The following is a 24789-nucleotide window of genomic DNA, read 5'->3' as shown; positions in this document are numbered from 1 at the left end:
GGAGGATGGATGCGCAACACCTGTCATCAGCTCCCAGTGCTTACCGCACGATTTACTGCGCTACTCATACGCTGATGTGGCAGTGGCGGTGCCTTGGATCAAACAACCTTATATGCTCTACCGATTTATCTACCCAGATACATACTTTAAGAACACAACAATAGTCATAAATGATCACCCCAAAAGACAAGTGTTTTCTGATCGATTGGCGCACAGCCAGTGTCATGTCCCAATGTCCCTGTTGCCATTTCACAATAACAACCGTTCTCGATAGCAGTTATTATAGCATTCTTATAATGCTAAATATATAGTGTATAAATATAGGAGTTGCTACATAAGTAAACATTTAAGCTGTTGTATTGTACTCTAATATACTTACCGCAGTCCAAAGTAATTAGAATGTTTCAGAAGCATTTTGTAGTTATAGCATAAATTATATACGTAAACATTGTATTCTTTAGGATAAAGTTAATTGCAAAGAAAACTATGATTATGGCATTTAATTTAGAAGGCTCCAAACATTGGGAGGATCCACATATCTATGATGTATGACTCCATATTTGAACAAGGTTTCAGCCAGAGTAACTACCTTTTACTTCCCTAAACACGGCTTTGCTCTGAAAAAGTCTAGAACAAATTCCTTTTCAATTCCCAAATAAAAAACAAACTAACAAATTACTTATTTGTTAATTAATTTAATGTGTTCACAGATTCTGTGTTTTTATTTGTGGACTTTCTTGTATTTGCAGATCTGTTTTATGCGAGTTTACAAATCATTTGCCAATGTATATTTACAGATTATACATTTACACACGGAATGTACATCGCAAATGCTTTAGACATATGTACCTCCACAGTGTAGCTTTACTCACAATCATACCATATGCCAAGACAGATATAGTATTCCAGTTAAAAGAAAAATACAGGTTGACCTTTTTTGCTTAATTTCTCAATAAATAACATTGAGAGATAACATACATACAGTAAATGTATAAAACACACAGCACAAATTGACATGGGTTCCAGCCCTAAGGGCTTTTCTTCTGCCGCAGGTTTGCACATTTTCACATGACATTTTCACCAATGATAGGAAGCATTGCAAAACAAATATTGCCTGATCAGAATGCAATAATACATTTTGGAATTAATTAATTATAAATGCATAACTCCTACACCTACATCTAGCCTCACTCTACAAATCGCCCTCAAACAAGTAAAATTGGTCAGGCTAGATTTTCCATTACAAATTTTCTATCTCCTAAAATGTACTGTAAAGGTCCTTGCAGACTGGACACGTTTTTCGGAAAACCGGCGGAAAAACGCTGCTAAAAATCCGAAAAACGCAGCAGACCTTTAGTCTGAATGCTACAGAAATCTTTGTGGAAAATTGACAAACAACTTTATCTTTAGTTTTGAAGATATTTATGAATAAACTTCAAAGGGGTATGACTTGGCACATACTACATAGACCAAAGTCAGCAACTATTGGGCCAATCATCATTCACCTTGCAGGATATATAAGGTAGGCTACTGTACATAAATATCAGAAACATACCATGAAAGTTTATTTCAAATCCACAACAAAGGGGTGCTAAAAAGAACATTATATATATATAAAAAAAAGTTTGTCAAAGCATTATAAAACTCAGAATATGTTTTATAAAACATTTGAATGTGTGTAAAAGTATTTTGAAACCACCATATATGGTATAAGGCACCATCAGTTCCAAACACAATCATGGCCAATGTGGCCATGATTGTTTTGGCCAATGATGTTTTACTTTAGAGTAGCCAATACTTTTTTACCCCCTTTTTCTCCCCAATTTAGTCGTTAATTAATCCTCCTCAGAAACATTGTTGTCACTATATATATATCCTGACTCACCTACCAGTGAGGAGCTCCCACCGGGAGGAAGTAGGACCTTCATACTACTCCTCCCGACCAACACCCCCTGCTGACAGGTGCCGCCCCAGGCCGCAGCAATACATGCAGTGACAAATATCACCCTCCCTGCACGGCTTCCCTCACCCGAACACAGGCCAATTGTGTTTGCATAGGTGTTCAATTACACTGCTGAAACATGTCCGAAAAGCCTTTTTGAAATTGAACAATAGGGACGTGACGAGGGCATTGCCCCCCCCAAAAAGGTTATGGGCCGAAATGAATGAGCGCATGTCCATTTGTCTACCCTACTCTCTGTCACAGATTTAAACTTCTAACACAACGTGTTGGCTTCAACCTCTGAATCACCACTTTTCTGCTATATTCAATCTTTCTTTGTGTCCATGAATGAGCATAAAATGTGCCAATATATACATCTCATTTAAATTTGAAAATATGTGGAATTTCAAGCAGTGTGCATTCCATAACATAGGAATGCTCTGAATATATTGTTTGTTTTTTCAACAGCTCACATTTTCTGTGAGGAATCAAACTGCTACAATTCATGACAGCCATTTAAACAAAATGCATGGTTCAAAATTATTTCTGTAAAAGTCACTCTTTACTTTTTTTTGTTTTCTGGCCAAGAAACTTACTACAAGAACTAATTACAAGAATGGCTTGTAATTGCTTAATTAAAATTAATACTGGTACCTGAGTGAATACATAGGATTTGCTATGGTAAATACAATTTGTTTAAGGTTTTCTGGTAAAAGAAAACACTCTACAACACTGTCTTTGATTTAAATGACAAATCAACTGGAAAATAACAAATCTCATGATGCCATAACATAACTATATAACCCAATAACAGTCAGTTATTGAAAGTTCATTTCCCCTCCGCTCCACAAGGAGACTCCACAGTGGTTCAGGGGGTACATGTGGTAGTGTCTCCCTCTCACTTCCTCCCACCACAAACATGCCTGGATTCCCATCCCATCCAAACACATGCACAGCCCTGTGTTTGCTGTGTGTTGCTGATGTTTGCCATGTGTCTGTTGAACGTTTAATGTAAGTTCCAGTGTTTTACTTCCAGTGATGTGGATTATGTTTAAGAATAGATTAATTTGATTTGAATGGATATTTGCAAGAAATTACTAAATACTTGGCTAATTATTATTTTAATTATATACAATATTAAATGTATAACGTTTTTATAAATATTTATAATTTTATGTTTTATAATGATAACTTGTTTATTTTTCTTTGTTTACATTATAGAACCATGGCAATCATCTTGTGAAACACAATGTCCATTATTATTCATTATCATCACTAACAAATAAAGTGGATAATTGATTACAAATCCTTGTTTTCTGGTGGTTTGTGGCTCTAGTTGAACTTTAAAACCTAACAGGGGCATTTTAAAGCAGTTTGCTATCACGTCCACAAAGCGGCAGTAGAGAGTGGTGTTTTAGGCCAGCACCAAGCCAAAGATACATTCAGGAGAGATCACTGGAGAAACTCTGCCCTCCATTCAGCCATGTCCATTCTCTCAGCATCTAGAGATGGACGGAGAGCGTTGCAATTGCATCAGTTTACATGAATGTTGAGGAAGGTTTTAATGTATATTTTGTGCATTTACTAACAGGCTGTAGTATTTGAGACATTGTGTACAGTGTACGCCAACAGGTGGCCCTGAGTAAATGCACTGATCTACAAGCTACAGACCTCAGCACTGAAAAGACCAATAATATAACGTGTGTATGTGTGTATGTGCGCGCCTCAGTGTTTTTGTTTTTGTCAACAAAATGAACTCTAGATTTCATATGATATTTAGTTGACTAGCACTAGAGTAGACTAACACTTTTCAGATTACTAAAATATGACGTTTCATTTTAAAGACAAATGACTAAAACTAAATTAAAATCTTCTGGCAAAATCCAGCCGATTCGATACCAGTCGAATGGGGTGCAAAATCAACACTGGTGTACCTTGTTGTTCTCAGACTCTTGGATGGTGTCATGCAGAAGGCTCTGGAGTCGAGACTCAAATGTCCGGCTCTCCTCCACCAGCGACTGGTTGGGGGTCAGCAGAGGAGGCACAGAGGATGGGGTCCGTATGCCATCAGGACTCCCACTCACCGGGCTTCGCACCTTGCTCTGTAAGAGAAAAGTTTGGTTCATAAATTGTCGCATTGTGGCAAAAGTAGCCGATCTACAAGCGTCGTGAGCTTGTAGGTCTGCTATTTTCTATCTATGGTTCCAACAAATACAACTGGGAAGCCGGGGAGGGCTTTTGCTGCATTGAAGGGATATTTCACTTTCAAAAATGTTTTGGGTCATTTTATAAGTCTACTTTTCGGAACATCCCAGACAGTTTTTAAGTTGCTTGATTCAGTAAATGAAGCACAGCGTTAGTTTATACAGGGACACGTGAGTTGCCTGAGCTGAAATCAGCTGTCACTCAGCTGATTGTATCAATCAGCCTAGCTTCATATTCGTCATTCACATCTCAGCTGATCATTATGTCACACTTTCATACTCCAATTGTGCCTCATTCCCTCAACAAGGCGGACCCTTTAAATTTGGCTCACTGCTTCACAATAGCTCTGCTTCTAGTGCTTCTCAGACGCTGCTGCTTCTGAACTTGCCTCCACCCCCCAGACTCCACGTTTTGATCAGAGTCAGACATAGTCAGACATTTACTTCTGCTGATTCAAGCTAAATATCAATGTATTATGTATTGCTTAAATGTGTAAACGAAATTCAATGTTCTATGGCTATAATGTTAAAATGCATTCAAGTAGTATGCTTCAAGTCTGCTTGACTCAAGTTAATCTCATTAACGGTCTTGATATATGCTTATTCTTGTATACCCATGGGGGGTTTTGATAATGCTCTGAATAACTCCCAGAGCGCGGAGCCTTTAATGCCAAGTTTAACTGTATACCATTTGTTGCAATAAATGGTGAATCTACTTTGATGTGAGTGTTTCCTGTCTAAATTAGATGTATGATGATTATTTTATCAGACACGGCCCCTTCCTATACAAACCCTTTGGCATAAAGACTAAATTGGGATGAAATTATATTGGTAAAAAGATAACCAGTCTATAACCATATTTCATGGATATTAGTCAAAGGTCCTCATAAGAAGAGACAAAGATGGAAGAGACAAAGATGCACTGACGCAGGCTACTTTGAGAAGGTTCCAAAGCTCTCTCTGCCTTTTCTCCTGTAGACTCATGAGGACCTGTTCGCTCTCCGCCATCCGCTGCAACACTCCCTCCACCTTGGGCAACAACTCCATCACACGCTGACGACACACCACCGTCTTACTGCCAAACACACACAACACAAAAACACAAGTAAGTAGTTTACAGGCTAATAGCGAAAGCTTCACTCACTGTACTGTACTCAGGTGTGTGTGTGTGCGCGCGTGTGCGCGTGCCCTACCTGAGGTGTGTGTAAAAGTCTCTGAGTTTCTTCTCGTAGAACTGCACGGCCTGAACCACCAGACGAACCACCTCTTGACTGTCCCCGGAGCACCTCTGGTCTGAGCCAGGGGGGGAAAGAAAAAGGTTAATTTAGCCACGTAAACCCTAAATTGTACATCACTGTTTCCCAAACAGTAGGTCAGGACTCTTTATGTTGTAACCTAAATTTTATTCTTTGTCTGGAATGATGAGTGTGATGCTGCATGTCAAAGACACACCTCTGGGTTTTTCTCTGAGTTTGCGGAACAGCTCCATTGCTTTACCCTCCCTGACGGACAGAAAGACACAGAGAGAGAGGGATTATAGTGAGGGACATGAATGATACACAGTACTAACCCATTAAGACCTGAGGCCGATTCTACAAATGCATGCGGTTCGCTTAACTTTCAAGATCTTTCAAAAATGGCAGGTATACAAGCTGTGAGCTTGTAGAGCTGCTATTTTTAATAGCCAACGCTAAAATCTAAAACGACGAAGTTTTAATGGGTTAATTTATCCCGTGTATATAGGTTGTCATGTAAAGTGTGTAACTCATTTAGACCTGGAAAGCCTAAATGTTGTTATACCTTTCAATCTGGGAAAGCACCTGTATCGCTTTAGTTTAATATATAATATCGTCACTGTCGGGCAGAGAAACCTCATATCTCCAAGTTTCAAATTTGTGTATTTTTGTAAATTTAAGCACTACTTCATCATACCATTTGCGAGTGTTGCGTAAAAGTAGTGAAAAAATGTGCAGATCTCTTCATTATTTTAAATCGATTTTTTTGGACATGCACCCAATGACGATATAGCAACACGATTAAAAGAAAATAAATAATAATTTGAATCAACAAGTTTTTCAGAAAACTGGGGTAAATTGAACACTCAGTGTGGGTTTGTGCTTGTCTTTTCTTACAGTGTGTCCAGAGCCTCTCCGCTCCTCCACGGCTGTCTCTGTAGATCCACTATATCTGTCTGTAACAGCATCATTTCCTCCTCCAGTTCACTCACCCTGGCCTGACACACATGAATAATAATAATGGATTGCATTTTTATAGCGCTTTTCTATGCACAGAGTGCTTACTCAAAGCGCTTTACAATGGTACATTCATTCATACACACACACACACACACACACACACACACACACACACACACACACACACACACACACACACACACACACACACACACACACACACACACACACACACACACACCTCTTTGAAGTTATCATGTATTTTACTGTTCATAATTTAAAGTGTTTTTTAAATCTACTGTGTAGGTGTTATATACAGGTTATAATAATTATCATTACTAGTAGTAGCAGTCATTTATTTATTGTTACAGTTAAGGAGTTTCTGCCACAACAGGCTGCTAATCTTCCTGCGGTGCACAAAGTAACATACAAGTCATATTACAAAGCCGTAAACAAAGTATACTGAGAAATAGTTAAATAATAGAAAGGAGACATACCGGTAAGTTAAATCAAGATAAAGGATATGTCAAGAGGTTGCTACAGTAATAGTAGAAGTGTAGTAGTAACTCACTCACTCACTCACTCACTCACTCACTCACTCACTCACTCACTCACTCACTCACTCACTCACTCACTCACTCACTCACTCACTCACTCACCACTCACTCACTCACAGTACCTGACTGCAACTGGCTGCTGCCATTTCCTCCATTTCTCTCCACACACCCAGAAGTTTCTCTGATGCTAGAACAACATTCCACCAGACTGTTAATAGTTAATGGCACAACAAATGGTATGGTAAAAGCATAAAAGCAGTCTAATGGCCATAAAATGCAGACTGAGACCAACCATAAAGTATTTCTATTAATTAACATGATTAGGGTGTCTTTGTACCGATCCCTGTTGATCTCTGCTCCTGGTACTTGTCCATGTCTATGTGAAGACTGGTGATGAAGAAGTCCTGCTTGGCTATCAGTCTCTGGTACATGGACACCATCTCATTCTTCTGTTTGGACAATGAAGAGTTGTGTCTCAGCAGACTCATACTGAAAGAGAGACAAAACAGAATCATCAGGTGTTTTCTATGGTCACTTTACCAATACCGGTATGTTTTTATTTGCGACCACAGGTCGCATTTACTATGAAATCCTGCATTTCCCGTCAGTCAGTTGTTTGGTTGGTTGGTGACCCCAGGCATGACATGACAGGCATATATGCATGCCTCGTGACATCACATGACGTCATCAGGGATGGAGATCCCTGATGTATGGAGATCCCTGATGTCATCAATATTAAGCCCATATATGGAGATCCCTGATGTCATCAATATTGGCCAGCAACTCTACATCCGACCTCAAACCCTTAGATCTCCTTAGAACCTTAGATCTCCATATATGGATCTGACCTGTTCTGACATTCCATATGTTGATCTGACCTCATCAAACCGTGTACACTCAAGACACGCTCCATATATGGCCAGTACAGAATTCATTCCATATGTTGATCTGACCCCCCCATGCCAAAGCGCCAGCACTTGCCCAGCAGTCTGCTGTCACCCAGGCGGATATGTTGATCTGACCCCCATTTCAAAGCGCCAGCACTCCCCCAGCAGTCTGCTGTCACCCAGGCGGAAGCGTGCACGCGACCTCGCTTCTCGCCCTCAGGCGTCTTACTGGTAGTTTTGCTCTGTTGTACTAGTATCCTCTTAAGTGACACAGGAATATTTGTCATGTCTAATAATCAGCGTTCTGTTGCTCTGTTATTTGCACTTTGAACTATAGGGGTACAGTCTCAGGTAAATTAACACTGAAGGGGTGTGTGTGTGTTGTGTGTGTACGTGTGTGTGTGTGTGTGTGTGCGTGCGTGTGTGCGCGCGCGCACGAGCGTGAGTATCCCTTACATGGCAGCTTTCTGTCCCTGTTGCAGTCTTTGCCAGTCTTCCTTCAGGTTACGGATGGTGTGCCATGCCTGACCACAGGTTCTCCTCAGGTGACTGTACTGCAAGAATTGCTTAGGGTCCGTCTCTAGGTGAAAGACCAGGGACAGAAAGAGATGCACAAAATCAACAAGATACAAACCTAGAACTTTGTAGCTACATCTGAGACAGGGGACCCAATCCCCAGTTATGTACTCACGGACAAAGCGTATGTTCTCGGGCAGGGAGCGAGGGCTGAACTGGGGCTCATAACTGCGAGAGGAGCGGTCGAATAGAAAGACGAGAGGCAGATCCGTCCTACGACCATCTATCTCCTACACACAGATAAAACAGTGTGTATGTCATTCCAAAGACAATTTTTGTGAGGAGTGATTGTTTGGTTCACTCAGATTTCTGCATATGTAAGGCAGGCACGCCGACAGTGAGGCCTTGTGTCTTCAGGCTTGTGAGGTGCACCCGAGTGAGCCGCCAGGTGTGCGAGTGCCTGCGCGGAACAACCGACGGACTCATGCGTCAATGAGGCATCCAAGTTGACATGCCATGGTGTATAGGTTGGCATGTGAACCAAAGCAAGCAGTCCCTCTGCCTCAATCACAGCAATGGGGTGTGTTTTCTGTGGTTTTGCATAGTTTTGGCTCCGGAATAGCATAGATGTGTAACACAGCCAGTGATGGAAGAAGTACTTGCATGTTTTACTTGAGTAAAAGTGTCAATACTGCACCAAATATATAGGGCTGAAGTGGTTAATTCATGTTTTGTGAAGAAGAAAGGAGTATTGAACATTGTAAATATTGAAGAAAGTGAAAAATAGTTTTTTCTATATGCTGGAACACAGCATACAGCCACACTGTATACTCGTTTGAACATTGTGTACGTGTGTGTTTGTGTTTGTGTTGTGTTGTATTTTACCACATAATCTACAGCACACTGCATTGCCTCTCCGTCCAAGGCCAGTCCCGCCTCCAGCAGCAGCTCCTGATTGGCTGGAGGGATGTTGGTGTCCTTTTCTATTCGCAACTGCAAGTCGCACACGGTCTCATTGGCTGAGACAGAGTACGTCAGGATCTTGGCAGACACCATGTTCAGAACGTGAACCAGCTGTGGGGATAGAATGTGAGTAAAATAAAAGATCTGTGTTTGGGACAAAACCAGATAAAGAGTAAGGGGAAATGAATGAATGAATGAATGAACCTTGAGCTGTAGTATATTCTCTAGCTGGGAGAAGCAGTCACTGGGGGTGGCCTGGGGGTCCTTGCCTCTCTCTCGAGGAGACCACTTCAGCATCATCTGCAGCCACCTCTCCAGCCTCTCTAACAACAAGCTACACAACAAATCATCACACTGTGTTGATGTACATTGCAGTTCATCGTTGATGATTATTATCATAGTCGATAGAAACTGTGACACTGCCACATAAATGTGTGAAGAAATGTATCTCCTGTCCTGGTATGAGTATTGAAAGAAAATTAAACATAACATACTGGGTGATAACAAGGGAATATATTGGTTAATACATGGTTGTACGGAAAATATGTTTTGTTTGTTGTTAAACCATGGTCATTCATTTTCTGTTGGTAAGGTTTGATCATAGGGGGAGCTGTGGGGAAAAAGCATGTTGGCAATAATTCAAGGTAGTGAGGTATCTGGAACGCGTGAATCTCGTTTGCGTCCGAGCATAGGCATGGCTGAGGCACGGTAACGACCCGCACTGCCTGTGATTGGCCTGCCGACACTGCCCGTCTTGACTGTCCTCCGAGACGCGAGTTTACTCCGTGGTGAGATTGAGAAATAAATAATACAACAAGAGAATGACAGCTTGGCACACGCGACAGAATGCACCCTTGTAACTAACTTGTAACAAAACTAATATTGTTTATGCCTTTTGCTTTGATTGAATAATTGATTGAACACGTACGTTGTACTATGATTTGATTTGGGTGTGTTCTAAATAAAGTGTTAGTGTTGATTATTGTGTATTAATCTAATTATAGTTAACTAATACTATTACACTAAAAAGGATAAAGATGAAGGGAAAATACACCTTTTTATAGTACAATAATGTTTCAAGTTTACACATACAAACAAATTACACAAAGTTATAGTTCTCTTGTATCATACCATACTACTTGTATCACGGAGTAACCTCGCATCAGACTATCCAGCATAGCTATATCCACCTCGGAGGACAGTCAAGACGGTCAGTGTCGGCAGGCCAATCACAGGCAGGTGGGGCGTTACCATGCCTATGCTCGGACGCAAACGAGATTCACGCATCAGGAACAGTTATAAAAGTACAGGAAGTGAGGCGGCCAGGGATTCCATTTTAGGTATCAAAAAGAGTGTTTGGTGGTGGTTTATGGAAGAGACTCTTTTAAGGCCAATACTAAACCATAATCGGGCCGGAAAACTTTGAGTGGGTTTGCATAAATGGCCACGCCCCCCTCCTACTAGTAGTAGTAGTAAAGTACAGTTTTAGACAGCGACGGAGGGGCGCCGTCTCAAGCGAACTTGAGCCATGAGAGACACAACCGAGCATGCAAGTTGCCATGTCGAAGTTCGCTTAGCCGACTCAGCCCTGTTAGAGTTGCGACCCAATCATCAGCTATGTAGTGAATGAACATGACTGGCTGACATGGATTGTCTGCTACTATTACCTGTTGAGGTGATTGGGCTGGGGTACATGCTTGGAGAAGCGAACCTCCCCAGTGAGGTCCTCATAAACCACAATGTCATCATCCTCCTTCATCTTCAGTCTATTATGCCTAAAAAGGAGAGAAGGAAGGGAACTTGCTTAATAATATGCTTTGTGGCGTACAGTGTCATGCACCGAAAATATCAACCCACAGTGTATCTCGGTGTGCGACACAGGTATGCGGCTAAGTATAAATGTGGGCATTTCAATGGTACTGGTACATCTATCATCGTTTGTATTACCAACGTCAAGAGTCATTGACGTGGGCACAGAAAGCCTTTTCCTGGAATTATTTGGTCAGGTTAACGCCCTTTTTGTGTTGAAATCAAATCAAATATGTTTTGGCTCTTTTGGATATAAGCCTATCAGTATCACTCACCACACGTCCAATTCCTGACAAACTGACCATTGGGTTTATTATCACAGTCAAGGCTGCTGCTGTGAGAGGGAAAGGTGACAATGGGGGCATTGTTTGTCATTTACTTGGCTCTGAGAACAAGAAAGGTCACAAAGAATAAGACTTTAGATTTGAGAACGTTTGGCCAGATTATGAAGTGCACCTATTTATTAAGGGAACTAATGAGAGAAATCAAACTTTGCCTCACTATTACTTTTGTATACTTTTTTTGTATACTGTGGGCCTAAACCTGTTTACTGTACTTTTATGGAATTTGAACAATGATTAAGAACAAGACTGAGGAATCAAGGAACATAACTGTATGTCAAGGGTTCCCAAACCTTTCAGGTATCCCCAAAATAATCATATTTGAACTGGGGACCCCCCACCCTGACAATCACTTGGAATTCCAAGTGCTTGTAACTACAAGCTTGAACGCCTCACACTGTGAGACATTGTGAGCATGTATTTGCATTTTCACAATGTTTAACTCTTTCTATATTTTTTATATTTTTTTTACAATATTTTACAATTTGGCCAATTTGGCATTTAAAAGGACCCCACAAACGTTTTGTTTGTTTGTTTGGGAACCTCCGCTGTATGTGACTTTAGGGAAGTTAAGACCTTTCATTTCAGCGAGAGTTACAGTATGACTCGTCACACATGGACAGTTACAGTATGACTCGTCACACATGGACAGTTAGAGTTACAGTATGACTCGTCACACATGGACAGTTAGAGTTACAGTATGACTCGTCACACATGGACAGTTAGTTACAGTATGACTCGTCACACATGGACAGTTACAGTATGACTCGTCACACATGGACAGTTACAGTATGACTCGTCACACATGGACAGTTACAGTATGACTCGTCACACATGGACACACATGGACAGTTAGCAGGAACGGTAGCCGTACCAGGGAACCGGTTGCCAGGTTGGTAAGAAGGGCCGGAATCCTGTGATGCACTCAAACACCAGCGTTCCAAAACTCCAGTAGTCCACAGTGACCGTGTACTTCTGCCTTTCAATGAGCTCTGGAGCCTACGAGGCGGGAGGAGGACATTACACGAAAGACAATTAAAATGGGTCTGGTTATTATTACTGTCTGGAATACACAATGGAGCCCCTGTGCATTCTAAGTGTTATGACTGAGTGGTGTAAAGTAACATTTACTCAAGTACTGTACTTATGTACACTTTTTAGGTATTTTCTTTTACTTTACTGAGTGTTGCCAATTTTCAATACTTTTACTTCTACTCCACTACATCTCACAGACAAATATTATCCTTTTATTTTTTTTACTCCACTATAATTATTTGAAATTTTTAGTTACTAGTTACTTTGTAGATTTTGAATATCATTACAAAACATACATAACATTAACCACTTCAGCCTTACCGGTTCGGCCATTTGAAAATAGCCGATCTACTTGTAGATCTGCTATTTTCAAAAGATTTGTATACATTTTAACATTTGAAAACTTGGGATATTTTGCATAATGAGTACATTCTACTTTTGGTACTTTAAGTACATTTTGATACCAATACTTGAACTTTTACTTACATTTTGAATTCCGGACTTTTACTTGTAACAAAGTATTTCTATATTGCAGTATTGATACTTTTATTTAAGTAAACAAATGTGAGTACTTTTCCCAGAACTGTCACTTACCAGGTACTGCAGAGTTCCCACGAAGGACGTACACAAACTGCTCTGATCAAGCTCCTTGGCATAGCCCAGATCTATAATCTTATGGATCAACTGAGAGGAGAGAAGATGGACAGGGAAGGAGTTGATCAGACAGTGTTTATATATTCATTATACATAATTACTGTCTGACATCACAACAACACACTACTCCTGTATACATACAGAGATATAAAGTTTTTATTCATCTGCATCTTTTACTCTCCCCAACCTAAACCAACAATCAAACCAGCATTTAGGCTTTACTGTGCTGTATGGTTAAAAAAAAAGAAAAGGAAAAAGGAAACATTCAAAACAAGTCAATTTAATTTTTACATACATTTGCTTCTAAAAATACATTGTTTTGCAGAATGTGCACATATAAACATGAACCAACATCTTTAATATGTCTGGCCATAGTTATGCAACATTTCTATCATTTCTACAAAGCCTGTTGAAGGCCTGGGGATGGGTTGGTAGGTTACATAATGCACCCAATAAACACACAAAAGAAGGTCAAACAATGCAATCCTAAAAGCCTGTGATAATTGCAGGGATATGACGATGGACTTGGAGATTTCCCTCTCCAAAGACATTGCTCAACGCTCACTTGATGAGGGAAGGTGTGAGAAATGCTTACTGTAGCTGTGCTTTCCTGTACCTGTCCTATTCCACATAGATCAAATGATATCAGTTTGGCCTGTATGTGACCCGCTTTTCGGCTGGGTGGGGTGTGTCTGTGATAACATGCAGAGGTCAGAGGTGACTCACTCGCTTCTCTCCCTGCTGCAGGACAATGTTCTCTGGCTTCAGATCTCTGTGGATGATCCTCTTTTTATGGAGGTAAGTCAGAGCCGAGGCTACAGGAAACCGAGGAGATGAAAGGAGAGAGGAGGCAGCCATTTATTAAATGCTACACGACATGGACAATCACATGGTTACAAGCAGTGTTGTTTTTGGCAGCAAATTTCTATTTTAGTTTGTCATAGTCTCTTGAATAGTTTTCAATTAGTTTTAGTCACATTTTAGTCACCTGGAATGTGTTGGTGTTAGTCTAGTTTTAGTCGACTAAATGTAATGAGAATTTAGTGTAATTAGAATTTAGGCGGGCCTTGATACCGTCGTAATGGCTGATTTTACACTTGCTGAAAACAGCAGATCTACAAGCTCACAACGCGTCGCGCTGCGACGCGTTGTGAGCTTGTAGATCTGCTGTTTTCAACATGCAACCAAGTGTAAAATTACTTATCTTGTCCACTAGTCCCTTCCTAACATTTTAGTCTAGTTTTTATTTGTTGACAAAATTGTCAGTACATTCAGTCTTAGTTTTAGTCATCGTAGCTTAGTTTTCATTTAGTTTCCATTTAGACAACAACACTGGTTACAAGTGTACTAGATTGTCGCAGTCTGTCCCTTTTGTGCCCATGAGATCCCTGATGTCATCAGTATATGCCCATATATTATATTATTATAGTAAAACTAGAAAGGGTATGGCCTGGTCAGCCTGCAGTGACATGCATAAGATCTGGTCATCCCAGCTTAGTAAGATGTTAAAAGGAAAGATATTTAGGACGACCGTTGAGCCGATTCTACTCTTTCAAAGGAACTAGAGAAACGGTTGGATGGCACTTACACCCGCCTTCTAATGAGAGCGCAAAATCTGTCTTGGAAGAGACACCCATTGACTAATCTAATATATGGCAACCTTCCCTGTGTTTCTTCACTAGTCCGATCCAGAAGAACACAGTTTGCCGGCCACTGCTACAGAGCTGACAATGAGGTTATATCTTCCCTTCCTCAAAGCAGACCAGAGGTAGAAAACTGTCGTTCCCTGATGTCATCTGCAGGAGATTTATATCTATCATTGTCTATGTGTTGTCAATTAACCATAAGAGTGACTATATGGAATTGTTTGCATGCACCGGGTGATGTGTCTTGTGGTTGACCAATGTGTTGTCGAACATAGTGTATGTATAATTCACTTGTCAGGATGTGCACATTGTTAGCATGTCGGACTAATTGGCCATACACACACACACAAACATGCACACATGCGCACACATGCACACACACATACGCCCGTTGTATTCGGAGCTATAGGACAGTGCAGGCAAACATCGGGAGTCACATGCCCGAACTGTCATCTCATGGAATATGTTGTGTCAGACTAATTGACCCCATGCACATGCACATGCACATGCACATACACACACACACGCACCCACACGCACACACACGCATACAGACACATACGTTATGTTCGGGTACTATATATGTTCAATGCAAACAGACGAAAGTCAGTCATACGAGCCGAGACGCCGTCATCCACAACTCTGTTCAACTCTGTTTAACTTGGTGACTCCTTAGCAACTAATAAAGATTCTTGCTGAGTAATATACAACGCATCCTGAGGTCTTCTTCTTTTCAACAATTCTACACATCGCTAGGGACACAGGAAGGAACTGGGGATGGCAATGAAGGACCGGGAAGTCTGGCATGGCATTGTGAAATCCATGATCTCGACCGCTGTCGAAAAATGATGATGATGATATGCCCATATTGGAATGTGTATGTGTGATGTATTGTGACAGAAGGCCTTTGCTTTTTGTTTTTACAGTTGAAACAGTATTGCCATCTCAGTTGTGCGTCAAAGGGTAAGTAAAAATCGGCCTCGTCTGAACTGAGTGATTTTGTGTGTGCGTGTGTGTGTGTGTGTGTTGGGCTCCTCAACAGTGACACTTGGTGGTCAAGCAACACTGTGTCCATACTGAAACGGACATACATACATACATACATACATACATACATACATACATACATACATAGCTGTTCATTGGAGTAGCTAGCACCACTCAAAAAGTGTGTTGACTAAGAGTTGCAAATGAGGCAGAACTCATACTTTTTGGTCCCTGAGTCAGTTTTAAGTGCATACTGTACTGTACTGTATGTGTACACACACACACACACACACACACACACGCGCACACACACAGACCTTTACCCTTGACACTGGGGCACTTTACATGGTTCACTCAATATGAGGAAGTGCCCACCAATGGCTAACAGGAAAAGCTGTGTGCGTGCGTGCGTGCGTGCGTGCGTGCGCGTGTGTGTGTGCGCGTGTCTGTAATGGGGTTAGGTAAAACAGTTTTAAAGCTACAGTACATATTATCTTTGTACCATATGGGTCTTCTCTCCAATCTGTTTAGACAATGCTTGTATAAATACATGGTTTACATCGTAGCAGAAAGCTGAAGTGTGTGTGTGTGCGTGTGTGCTGTGTGTTGAGCACCTCTGGATGTTGACGTATGCTTCCGCATTAGTGTGAGTTTTATCCTTACTATCCTTAGTGACTCATGCAGGCTGACATCATGAAACCGGTCACTGTGAGTGACCATGTCCTTATGATGAAGGAAACTGATCACACTGCCAGCTCACACTCTTTTGCTCTCTCAATCTCTGTCTTTCACACACACACACGTCACGGTCACGCACACATATGCATATAATTTACATAGACAAAACATTAGACTAGACTCTAGTCTAACTACTACCCTCTAGTCACTGGAGGGTCACATGGGAGAATAGGGTTATATAGAATACTCACATATGTCACGCAGCAAAATCAGGACTGAACCCTCTCTCATTCCACAGCAGTTTTCCAGCACGTTGAGATACTGAAGACCCACAAACACAGACACTTGATACTTGTGCGCCATGATTAACGATGAGACAATGGAATAACAGAGACCTACACCATGCAAGCACAAAGCCCCCATTTGTAAATATAAGCATGAGTGCACGGCACGCCTGCACGGGCACAAATGCGTGTCTCACACACCTTTCTCAGATCCCCTCCTTGACAGAATTCCATGGCCAGCAGTGGTAGGTCATTGGTGCCCACCATTCTCTGCATCCCCTCGGGAACCTCCCTGGCTGCAACCACATTAACATGGTCCAACCTGACGAACACAGGAAAAGATGTTCACCTGCTGATGCGTAAGCCTAGTTCAGACCAAAGATACACAACGAGACAAAACCGTTCTAAAGTGATTTATCCTTTGTGGTCTCATTTGATCAGTATTATGTGTCTCTGTCTCTCACCCCAAGGAAGAGCTTTGACACCCATTTTACCCAAGTTCTTCTGTCCAGCACCTATTTTATCATTTGGATGTGCGTGCTTTTGTAACCTTTTTGCACCTCTCTCACCCTTCTCTCACCCGTGCCCTCCTCATTGTATAACACTGATTGAAACAATGTGTTTCTCATTGTCACTGGGCCATTGTCACTGGGCCAGTTCCACCTAAAAAAAAGCCAATAAAAAGCTGAGGAGAGAATGTAAAGATAACAAGTACTTATTGATACCAGACTTCCACAGGCAAATGTTTTTACACTCTAATCATAACATTGTACAACATGTAACCACAGGGCAGTGAAAGGTAGATATTACACAGGATAGCCATCACTAGAATAATAAGCAGTCATGAAGTCATCATCAGTCAGTGTTTTTTCCCCATTACGACAATAGTTTTTGGCTGCATTTAAAGTACAACTTAAGTACACAGAGAACTTTGCCAGGAGACAGGTACGGCTTGCTAACCCAAACATGATCAGAACATCCCATGCTGGTATCATCTTTCTGACGCAGAGACACATTTTTTGTTACTTAATGTGGAAATGGTCATCTCTCAACTCCTTTGTGTTTTCTGTGCGGTTATCCGATTATGTATTTCACTAGACAGGACAGGACATGGGAGAGTGAATAAGAGATTAACCACTTTCAGCCTGCCGTCCTTATTTTGATCATACAGTAGGTGGGAATATTGGGAACATTTTCCAAAGAATGTAACACTTTTCAAATTGTTCAGAATGTCTTGTTTACAAAGTACATGTAGGGCTAAAGAGGTTAAATAATACATATGCATGTATGACTGCAGGATTAAATAAGAGTTCATATAATGTTTGACTTGAATGTTTGAAAATCATGGCAGTGCAGCCTAAAAGAAGTAGTAATGGATTCACAAATGTATATTGGATGTGTGTGTTTGTCAGTCCCAAGCATATGTGTGAATGTGTGTGTTAAGTAGCTATAACAGTATAATAGGTTTCCATGTATGAGTCCCCTGCCCTGTGGTTGTTCCACTAGTTGTGCGTGGGCGCAGGGAAGGGTTGTGGTCGAGACCATGTCTGCCTGAAAACAACACACTTGTTAAACCGTGACCCAAAAACAAGCCATTTTTACACCCATTTCCACACTAACAAATGCCAAAACACACATACGCACGTACCACACAGACAACCAAAACACTCGCCAATTACCATCCCACTGCCGAGGTGACACGACCAAACCTCCATTGTCCAACCAACCAAACCTCCACAACAAAGGCTTGGTTGAAGCTAACACTAATACTGTACACCAATGTGGAGCAAAATGAGGAGGAGGTGGCATATATGACCCTGACTAAAATAACCGCCATTAGACCAAAATAACCCAAACTGCCCTATGCTCATAATCTTTAAATGTCACGGGTTAATTTATTTTTTTATTTATTTTTACTATGGTAGGATCCAAAATTAGACACTTATATATATTTTGAGAAAACTTGGAAAACAGATGGGAAGATGAAGCATAGATGTCAAAGCCATTAGCTCTCAGTTGTTATGGAATGTACCATGTTGAGTCATGACATGTTGCTTGCCTCGCATGCCACTGCCAGGGAAAGAAAGCTGTACTCATGATGGCCTCAAATGCCTCTTCCAATTCAGGCCTTTGCAAGTCAAACTTCAGATGTCTCATTTCAATATATCTCTTTGATAATCCATGGAGATTAGTTAAATAAACTGCATTTTGAGAATCTGTGGGTATTTAGAGGCGCTGTCTTTCCATTGTTTTGCTAATGGGTTCCCAGATTGTGGGTACCCAATATAAGGCATGCTTAGGCAAGACAGAAAACAAATGAAGAACAAAATCTCTGTTGACTGATTTGACATCATGCATGTGAAAAGGGCTTGATATGCTTTGTTGCGCATGGTGATCGGCTACACAGATGAGATGATGAGATGAGATGTGCAACTAACTGCTTATAAATCCGGCTAAAATCAAACTCACCTCTTCATAATCTGGATCTCCAGACACCATCTCTCTTTGTTCCTCTCACTGAGCTCCTGGCGGCACTGCTTGATGGCGATTTGCTCCTCGGTGTCCTACACAGTGAAATCCAGAGTGTTCATTTAACCAATTAAACCTATAGTGCTCTTATATAGTGCTCTTTTCCCCCTCTACACCAAATCTCTTTGCCGACAATGCGTCACATAGTGACACGTTGTGAGCTTGTAGATCTGCTTTTTCCATGGAATGTTCACCCCAAAATAGGGACAATAGGTTTCATCTTGTTAACTCATTCAAGTGAACCCTTCTTTCACGCACATACACACACAAAAGCACATTATGCATGCAAATGCAATCACACACATGTTTTTGTTATTATCTATCTACGCATCTATCGATTGATTGATTGAATACTTTAATAGTATGCAAAACAATAATTGTACAATAATGCTGAAAGGATAATGCAAAATGCCCTGATGACTTGTTTCCATTGTGGTCCTGTGTCTTCAATTCATCAAGACATAAAGAAATAGAATACTATACAAGAAATCATCAATACTAGGAGCAGTAAAAGTAAAAATCTACTAATCAACTTTAAATAAGGTATGGAGAAATATAGGTGTCATTACATCAAGGCATTTCTTCTAAATTGAATTATACAAAAAACGACTCCATCAAGAAAAAGAGGTTGGTTGGCATGACATATCCATGAGGTGGATTCAAAGGCATGACATATCCATGAGGTGGATTCAAAGGCATGACATATCCATGAGGTGGATTCAAAGCCACAATTTGGTTCTGCTATTTTCACTAGATTGGGTCCTGGATAAACGTCTAATCTCTCTTTTGGGTCTTGAGCTAAAACGTTTTGGAACCACTGTTCTAGCCACCCCCGTCGAATGGGAGGTGTTTAAATTTCCCATCCTTTGGCAATGATTACTTTGACCTTGATAGAAGCATCCGCAGCAGGCCTCCCATACTCCTATTTCACATAATTTTATACGGTAAAATAGACAGACAATAACTAAGGGAGAAACAAAGTAATGGCATCACCATTGATACAGGAAGATTGGAAATCACTTCCTGAAGAGGAAGTGAAATCATCATAATACTAGGAGTGGTACTCTACCACGACCCTCCCCTGTGCAATTTCCTCCCTGTCACTCCCATTTCCTCTAACAGTCTGGTCTGGGGGCAATGATTATTATCAATGCATCACTGTAATTAAACAGTTGCAGAGCAGAATAATTTACCTGGCACTCAGGTTAAATTAACACTGGGGTTTAAGCAATCGACTTGAATAGAATAACATATACTTGGTTTAAGTGTCTGGCTTGGTGATTGTAAAATTACATTTTACCTCATCATACCTTATATTTAGTGGTCTCATGATGTGTCCAATACATTTTAGTGAGGTAACAATCCAATAGATCATAACAGAAATCACATTTTCATTCTAACTTTTGTTACTGCAATTACAGATTGGACCTTTGACATTTTACAGGGGCGTGACGGCGTGTGAAATGGAAGCACACAACCATTCATTTCCTAATTTCCTTCCTACTGATGAGAAGGTATTTTCCGGTGAAGATTAGTCATGAAAATGATTGACTGTTAAAGCACTATGCAGCATAATTCAGCATACTTTTTGGACTTTATTTAATTGACTATTAACATAAGTATGCTCAAAATTTAATTATATTTCACTTTCAAACATGTTTGTAATTTCAAACTCCATTTTAACCATGATGGAAAACACCTGTCTTTGGTTCTATAGTGACTGATATTGTGATTATTGTCATATCAAATTATAATGCATGAGGGGGCCGTGATCTTTTTTTACTTTTTTCATTTATTTTGTATATCTTTTTTTGAGGGCGCTAGCCCCTTCTATGCCCAGCTTTGTCTGTTTGTGTGAACACAAACACAATGATTTGGTTGGCTGATCACCCCATAGAGATGATTTGATTGGTTGAGCAAAGTACATATTGAGGATAAAAATTGAGGGCAGAAAAGTGATTGGCCGGAATTACATTTGTGATGATTTGATTGGTTGAGCACGGAATGTGATGTATGATGATGAATGATTGAAGAGTGCCCCTCACTTCACACGATTGTGATTTTTAATGTTTATTTTATTTGATATCCAATTAAGTTTGGAAATAAAAGTCTGTAACAATACTGTGGTTAGTTAGCATTAGTGAGGCAGTAAAGGGAGGTCCACTAGTACAATGGTTCTCAACCTGTGGGTTGGGACCCTGAGCCCACATGATTTTGGGTGGTGCCTAGCTCTGGTCCATAGCTCTAATGCCTTAGTTTGCATTAGAGCTATGTTACTCTCGTGTTCCTGCGCTCGCATGAAATGCAGACCAGCCTCTCGACTGTAGCGAAATAAAAAGAACGTTTTCGCTACTCACCAATAAAAGGCGGCTTGTGTTATTAGAAAGCCTACTTTCCGTGGTGGACACACTCTGAGCCCCCCACCACACGTATAAATTGCACTTTTTGGTCAGAAAGGGATTTTTTTTCACTGGAAGGAAAAGTCTTGTCTATGGGGTTTTCTCTTGGCAATATCGGTACCTAACTAAAAGTATTTTTCTTCCGGTGCATTATATACGTCTAGTGGGGGCTCAGAGTGCGACATCGTGGAAAGTAGGCTTTCTAATAACACAAGCCGCCTTTGTATTGGTGAGTAGCGAAAACGTTATGAGTAGCATACTGTAGCTCTAATGCAAAAATTGCAAAGGCATTATAGCTATGGACCAGAGCTAAAGTGACAATTTAAGGATTTTTAAGTTCAAATATTATTTTTGGTGGGTTGCGGCCTGAAAAGGTTGAACAAAGCTGTGTGGTCTGTATTGAAGTGCTATCACTGTACAGTACTATCACTGTGTGACTTAGCATGACATCATTAAAGATGATGAAGCATCAAGCATCCTTTCTGTTGGACCAGGTGTATAAACATGACAACATCCTGGACTGATACAAGGCCCAAATCACCAGTGTATAACATTCATGCAGCTGGCAAGAATCATTGTAAGGGATATGACCATTATGCAGCCATCTGGTTACATTCTCTGTGAGACAAAAAGCATTTTTTAGCATGTTTTGACTAATGCTGTTGATCATTTGCGAGCATAACATGTGCTCTAAGGATTTAAGTGTTTCATAAAGTGCATTAGAGTTTAAGCAAAGTATACCTTATTCTGCCACCGTGTGACATTTCCAAAGCCTCCAGTCCCCAGTCGTTCTTTCAGCTCCCAAGACCCACAGCTCTGCTGTTGCTGCAGGGGTACTCTGTTCATGGTTCGCCTTGCTGCTTCCTAAACCTGATCAAGGCTAGCACAGATACACAATAGGCTGCGCTACAGTATATGTAATTGCACAAGGAGACAACCCGCCAACCCCCTCCCCCCAATACATTGATTTCACTGACTAACCTGATGGGGTGATCGTCCCCCGGCCCGGACCAGTATCACTTATGACTGATGGGGGCATGTTTATATATGTCCCCTTATTATTACACCCCATGATGCCCAGCCCACGTGGACTTTAATACACGACACTACTGACTAAATAAATCAAACGATTCCAATTAGATCATGTCAGTTGCCGTGCCAAATTAAGTAAAAAACCTGCACACAAACAACAAATTCATACAATACTAGTCTAGGCATGAAACAGTTTGCAGGATGATGCGGGATTACAATTGTCTAATGAATGAGCTACTACTGTGCTATTATAGCGTTGGTTTAACGTTTTACACAATTCCTTAATATGCATTCCTTGAGCTGTCGTTTTGTCGTGCCTAAATGACTTACAAGTTAAGGTAGAAATACCTTGCGCATAAATCCCATTGCGAACGAACATCATTTTACATAGTGTTAACTAAATCCTACCTGGAAATGTAGATTGCACAGAGTCTAGAATATACTGTGTGTAAAAGAAGAAATCCCCAGCTATACTTAAATGACGCATTGATCACAATATTGGCTTTAACACGAGCTAAAGGTCTCGAATAGCCTACTTTAGTATTGTTTAGCGACAAAACACATCTCAAAACTTTGTTACTTCCTGAAAGTCAGATTTCCTGTAAACCTGTATTCGCGCTGAACCCGCCCCCAAAGGCACAGTACAGCTGCTTCATAGCAGGCTATAGCTCTATTCAGATTACTGAATGTATCAAGAACTCACAGTCCTGTATTCAAAGTTTGAGTAGTAAAGTAAGTACTTAACCTAAAAGTGCCTAATCATGCAGAACTTTCACAATAATATTATGGGATTGTAATCAATGCATTCATGTATTGTTTAATGTTACAGTTAATTGGTAAAGGCAGAGATAATCGATTTTGTGCTGCTGCTGGATAGCTTAACCTGTGATAATACTTCATAATTTATCAGTGAATGTATGTATTCATAATCTAAAAAGTAAAATAATTGTAATGGAGTTAAAAGTACAATGTATAATGCCACCCAAATGTGGATTGCCCTACCAACAGCCATTAAGGCATGTGAATCCCTTGACTCCTTCAAAACCGCTCTCAAAGGGCACTTACGGATGGCTGCAATTCGAAAACGGCCCCCAAAAGTCTGAGTTCTCCCCCACCCCTTTTCCCCCCAGGCCTACATGGTGGACCCTGTTGTAAACAAGTGTATGCTTTATCATGGTTCGTCCACAAAACAGTTTTTGTATTGAGTTGTGCTTTCGTTTGAAATGTACCCATTCTACATACTGTGAAATATTTTTTTCAATCAATCAATCAATCAATCAATCAATCAATCAATCAATCAATCAATCAATCAATCAATCAAATACTCATGTAAAAGTAGGCTATACCTTACCTTACCTAGTACCTATAGTGCCTATACTGCATCATGTTGTACATATAGAAATAAACATATAGTTTGCAAATGTAGATAATAATACTAATACATTTATTTATTTGTGTGAGTGTGATTTACATGTAGTACATGTGATGTGTTTTTATTCATCCTATATTTGAATGTAATAAGCATAATTAATCTCTCAAAGGTTATTTGTTAATATTGCTCTCATCATCCAAATGTATAGATCTTTCAGCACTATGGAAATTGAGCCTGTTCATGGAATACTACCAGATAAAATATTGTTTTCTTCCAAAACAATCTTTTTGGAGAGAATTTGCGAGATTTCTCTATAGGCTTGCACACTGACAAATCAAATTATGAGAATCTTTACGATGTCATTTTTTTAATGAACCTACATGATGGGAAAACATTTATACATAGTTAATGAACAAGTGTGGACATTTTGGTATATACTCATGCACTATAAGCACTGATATTATTTTTATCCTCCTATAATGAGCCTAATTTCTTGATTTGTCAGTGTGCCATGCTCTTCTGTTTTTGTGGACTTCAATACTGGCTACTTTTTATATAGTGCTTTACACTCCATGATGCCCGGCATGTTACTGAATTTCAGAACTTGAGTGTACCAAGTGTTGTCACCTAAATCACCTAAACTAGGGGTCAGCAAGTACGTTTGACCATGGGACAGTTTTTCGTCAGGTGAAACCTGACTAGTGTTCACTCCTGAAAGTTAGACGACAAGATCGACGCCTAGTCATATACTGACGTGAT

General features: G+C 40.4%; 1 protein-coding gene across 1 annotated transcript; it reads right to left on the bottom strand.

Annotated features, from left to right (window-relative positions):
- Positions 1 to 757: 757 nt before the first annotated feature.
- Positions 758 to 23224, bottom strand: ikbkb (inhibitor of nuclear factor kappa B kinase subunit beta). Its single transcript, XM_079515269.1, has 21 exons — positions 23067 to 23224; positions 22368 to 22506; positions 19168 to 19262; positions 16900 to 17020; positions 16666 to 16735; positions 13830 to 13918; positions 13044 to 13133; positions 12289 to 12413; positions 10932 to 11039; positions 9469 to 9598; positions 9187 to 9375; positions 8477 to 8591; positions 8242 to 8365; positions 7236 to 7387; positions 7021 to 7085; positions 6279 to 6379; positions 5599 to 5648; positions 5340 to 5439; positions 5074 to 5221; positions 3877 to 4044; positions 758 to 3444 (listed from the first exon to the last, which is right to left on the bottom strand). The coding sequence occupies exons 2-21, from the start codon at positions 22470 to 22472 to the stop codon at positions 3385 to 3387; spliced, it is 2205 nt and encodes a 734-aa protein (XP_079371395.1). The 5' UTR covers positions 22473 to 22506; positions 23067 to 23224; the 3' UTR covers positions 758 to 3384.
- Between the last annotated feature and the right edge of the window lie 1565 nt (positions 23225 to 24789).

Source organism: Electrona antarctica (assembly GCF_951216825.1).
Source record: "Electrona antarctica genome assembly, chromosome: 12".
Lineage (NCBI taxonomy): Eukaryota > Metazoa > Chordata > Actinopteri > Myctophiformes > Myctophidae > Electrona > Electrona antarctica.
This window is presented reverse-complemented; position numbering and strand designations above follow the sequence as displayed.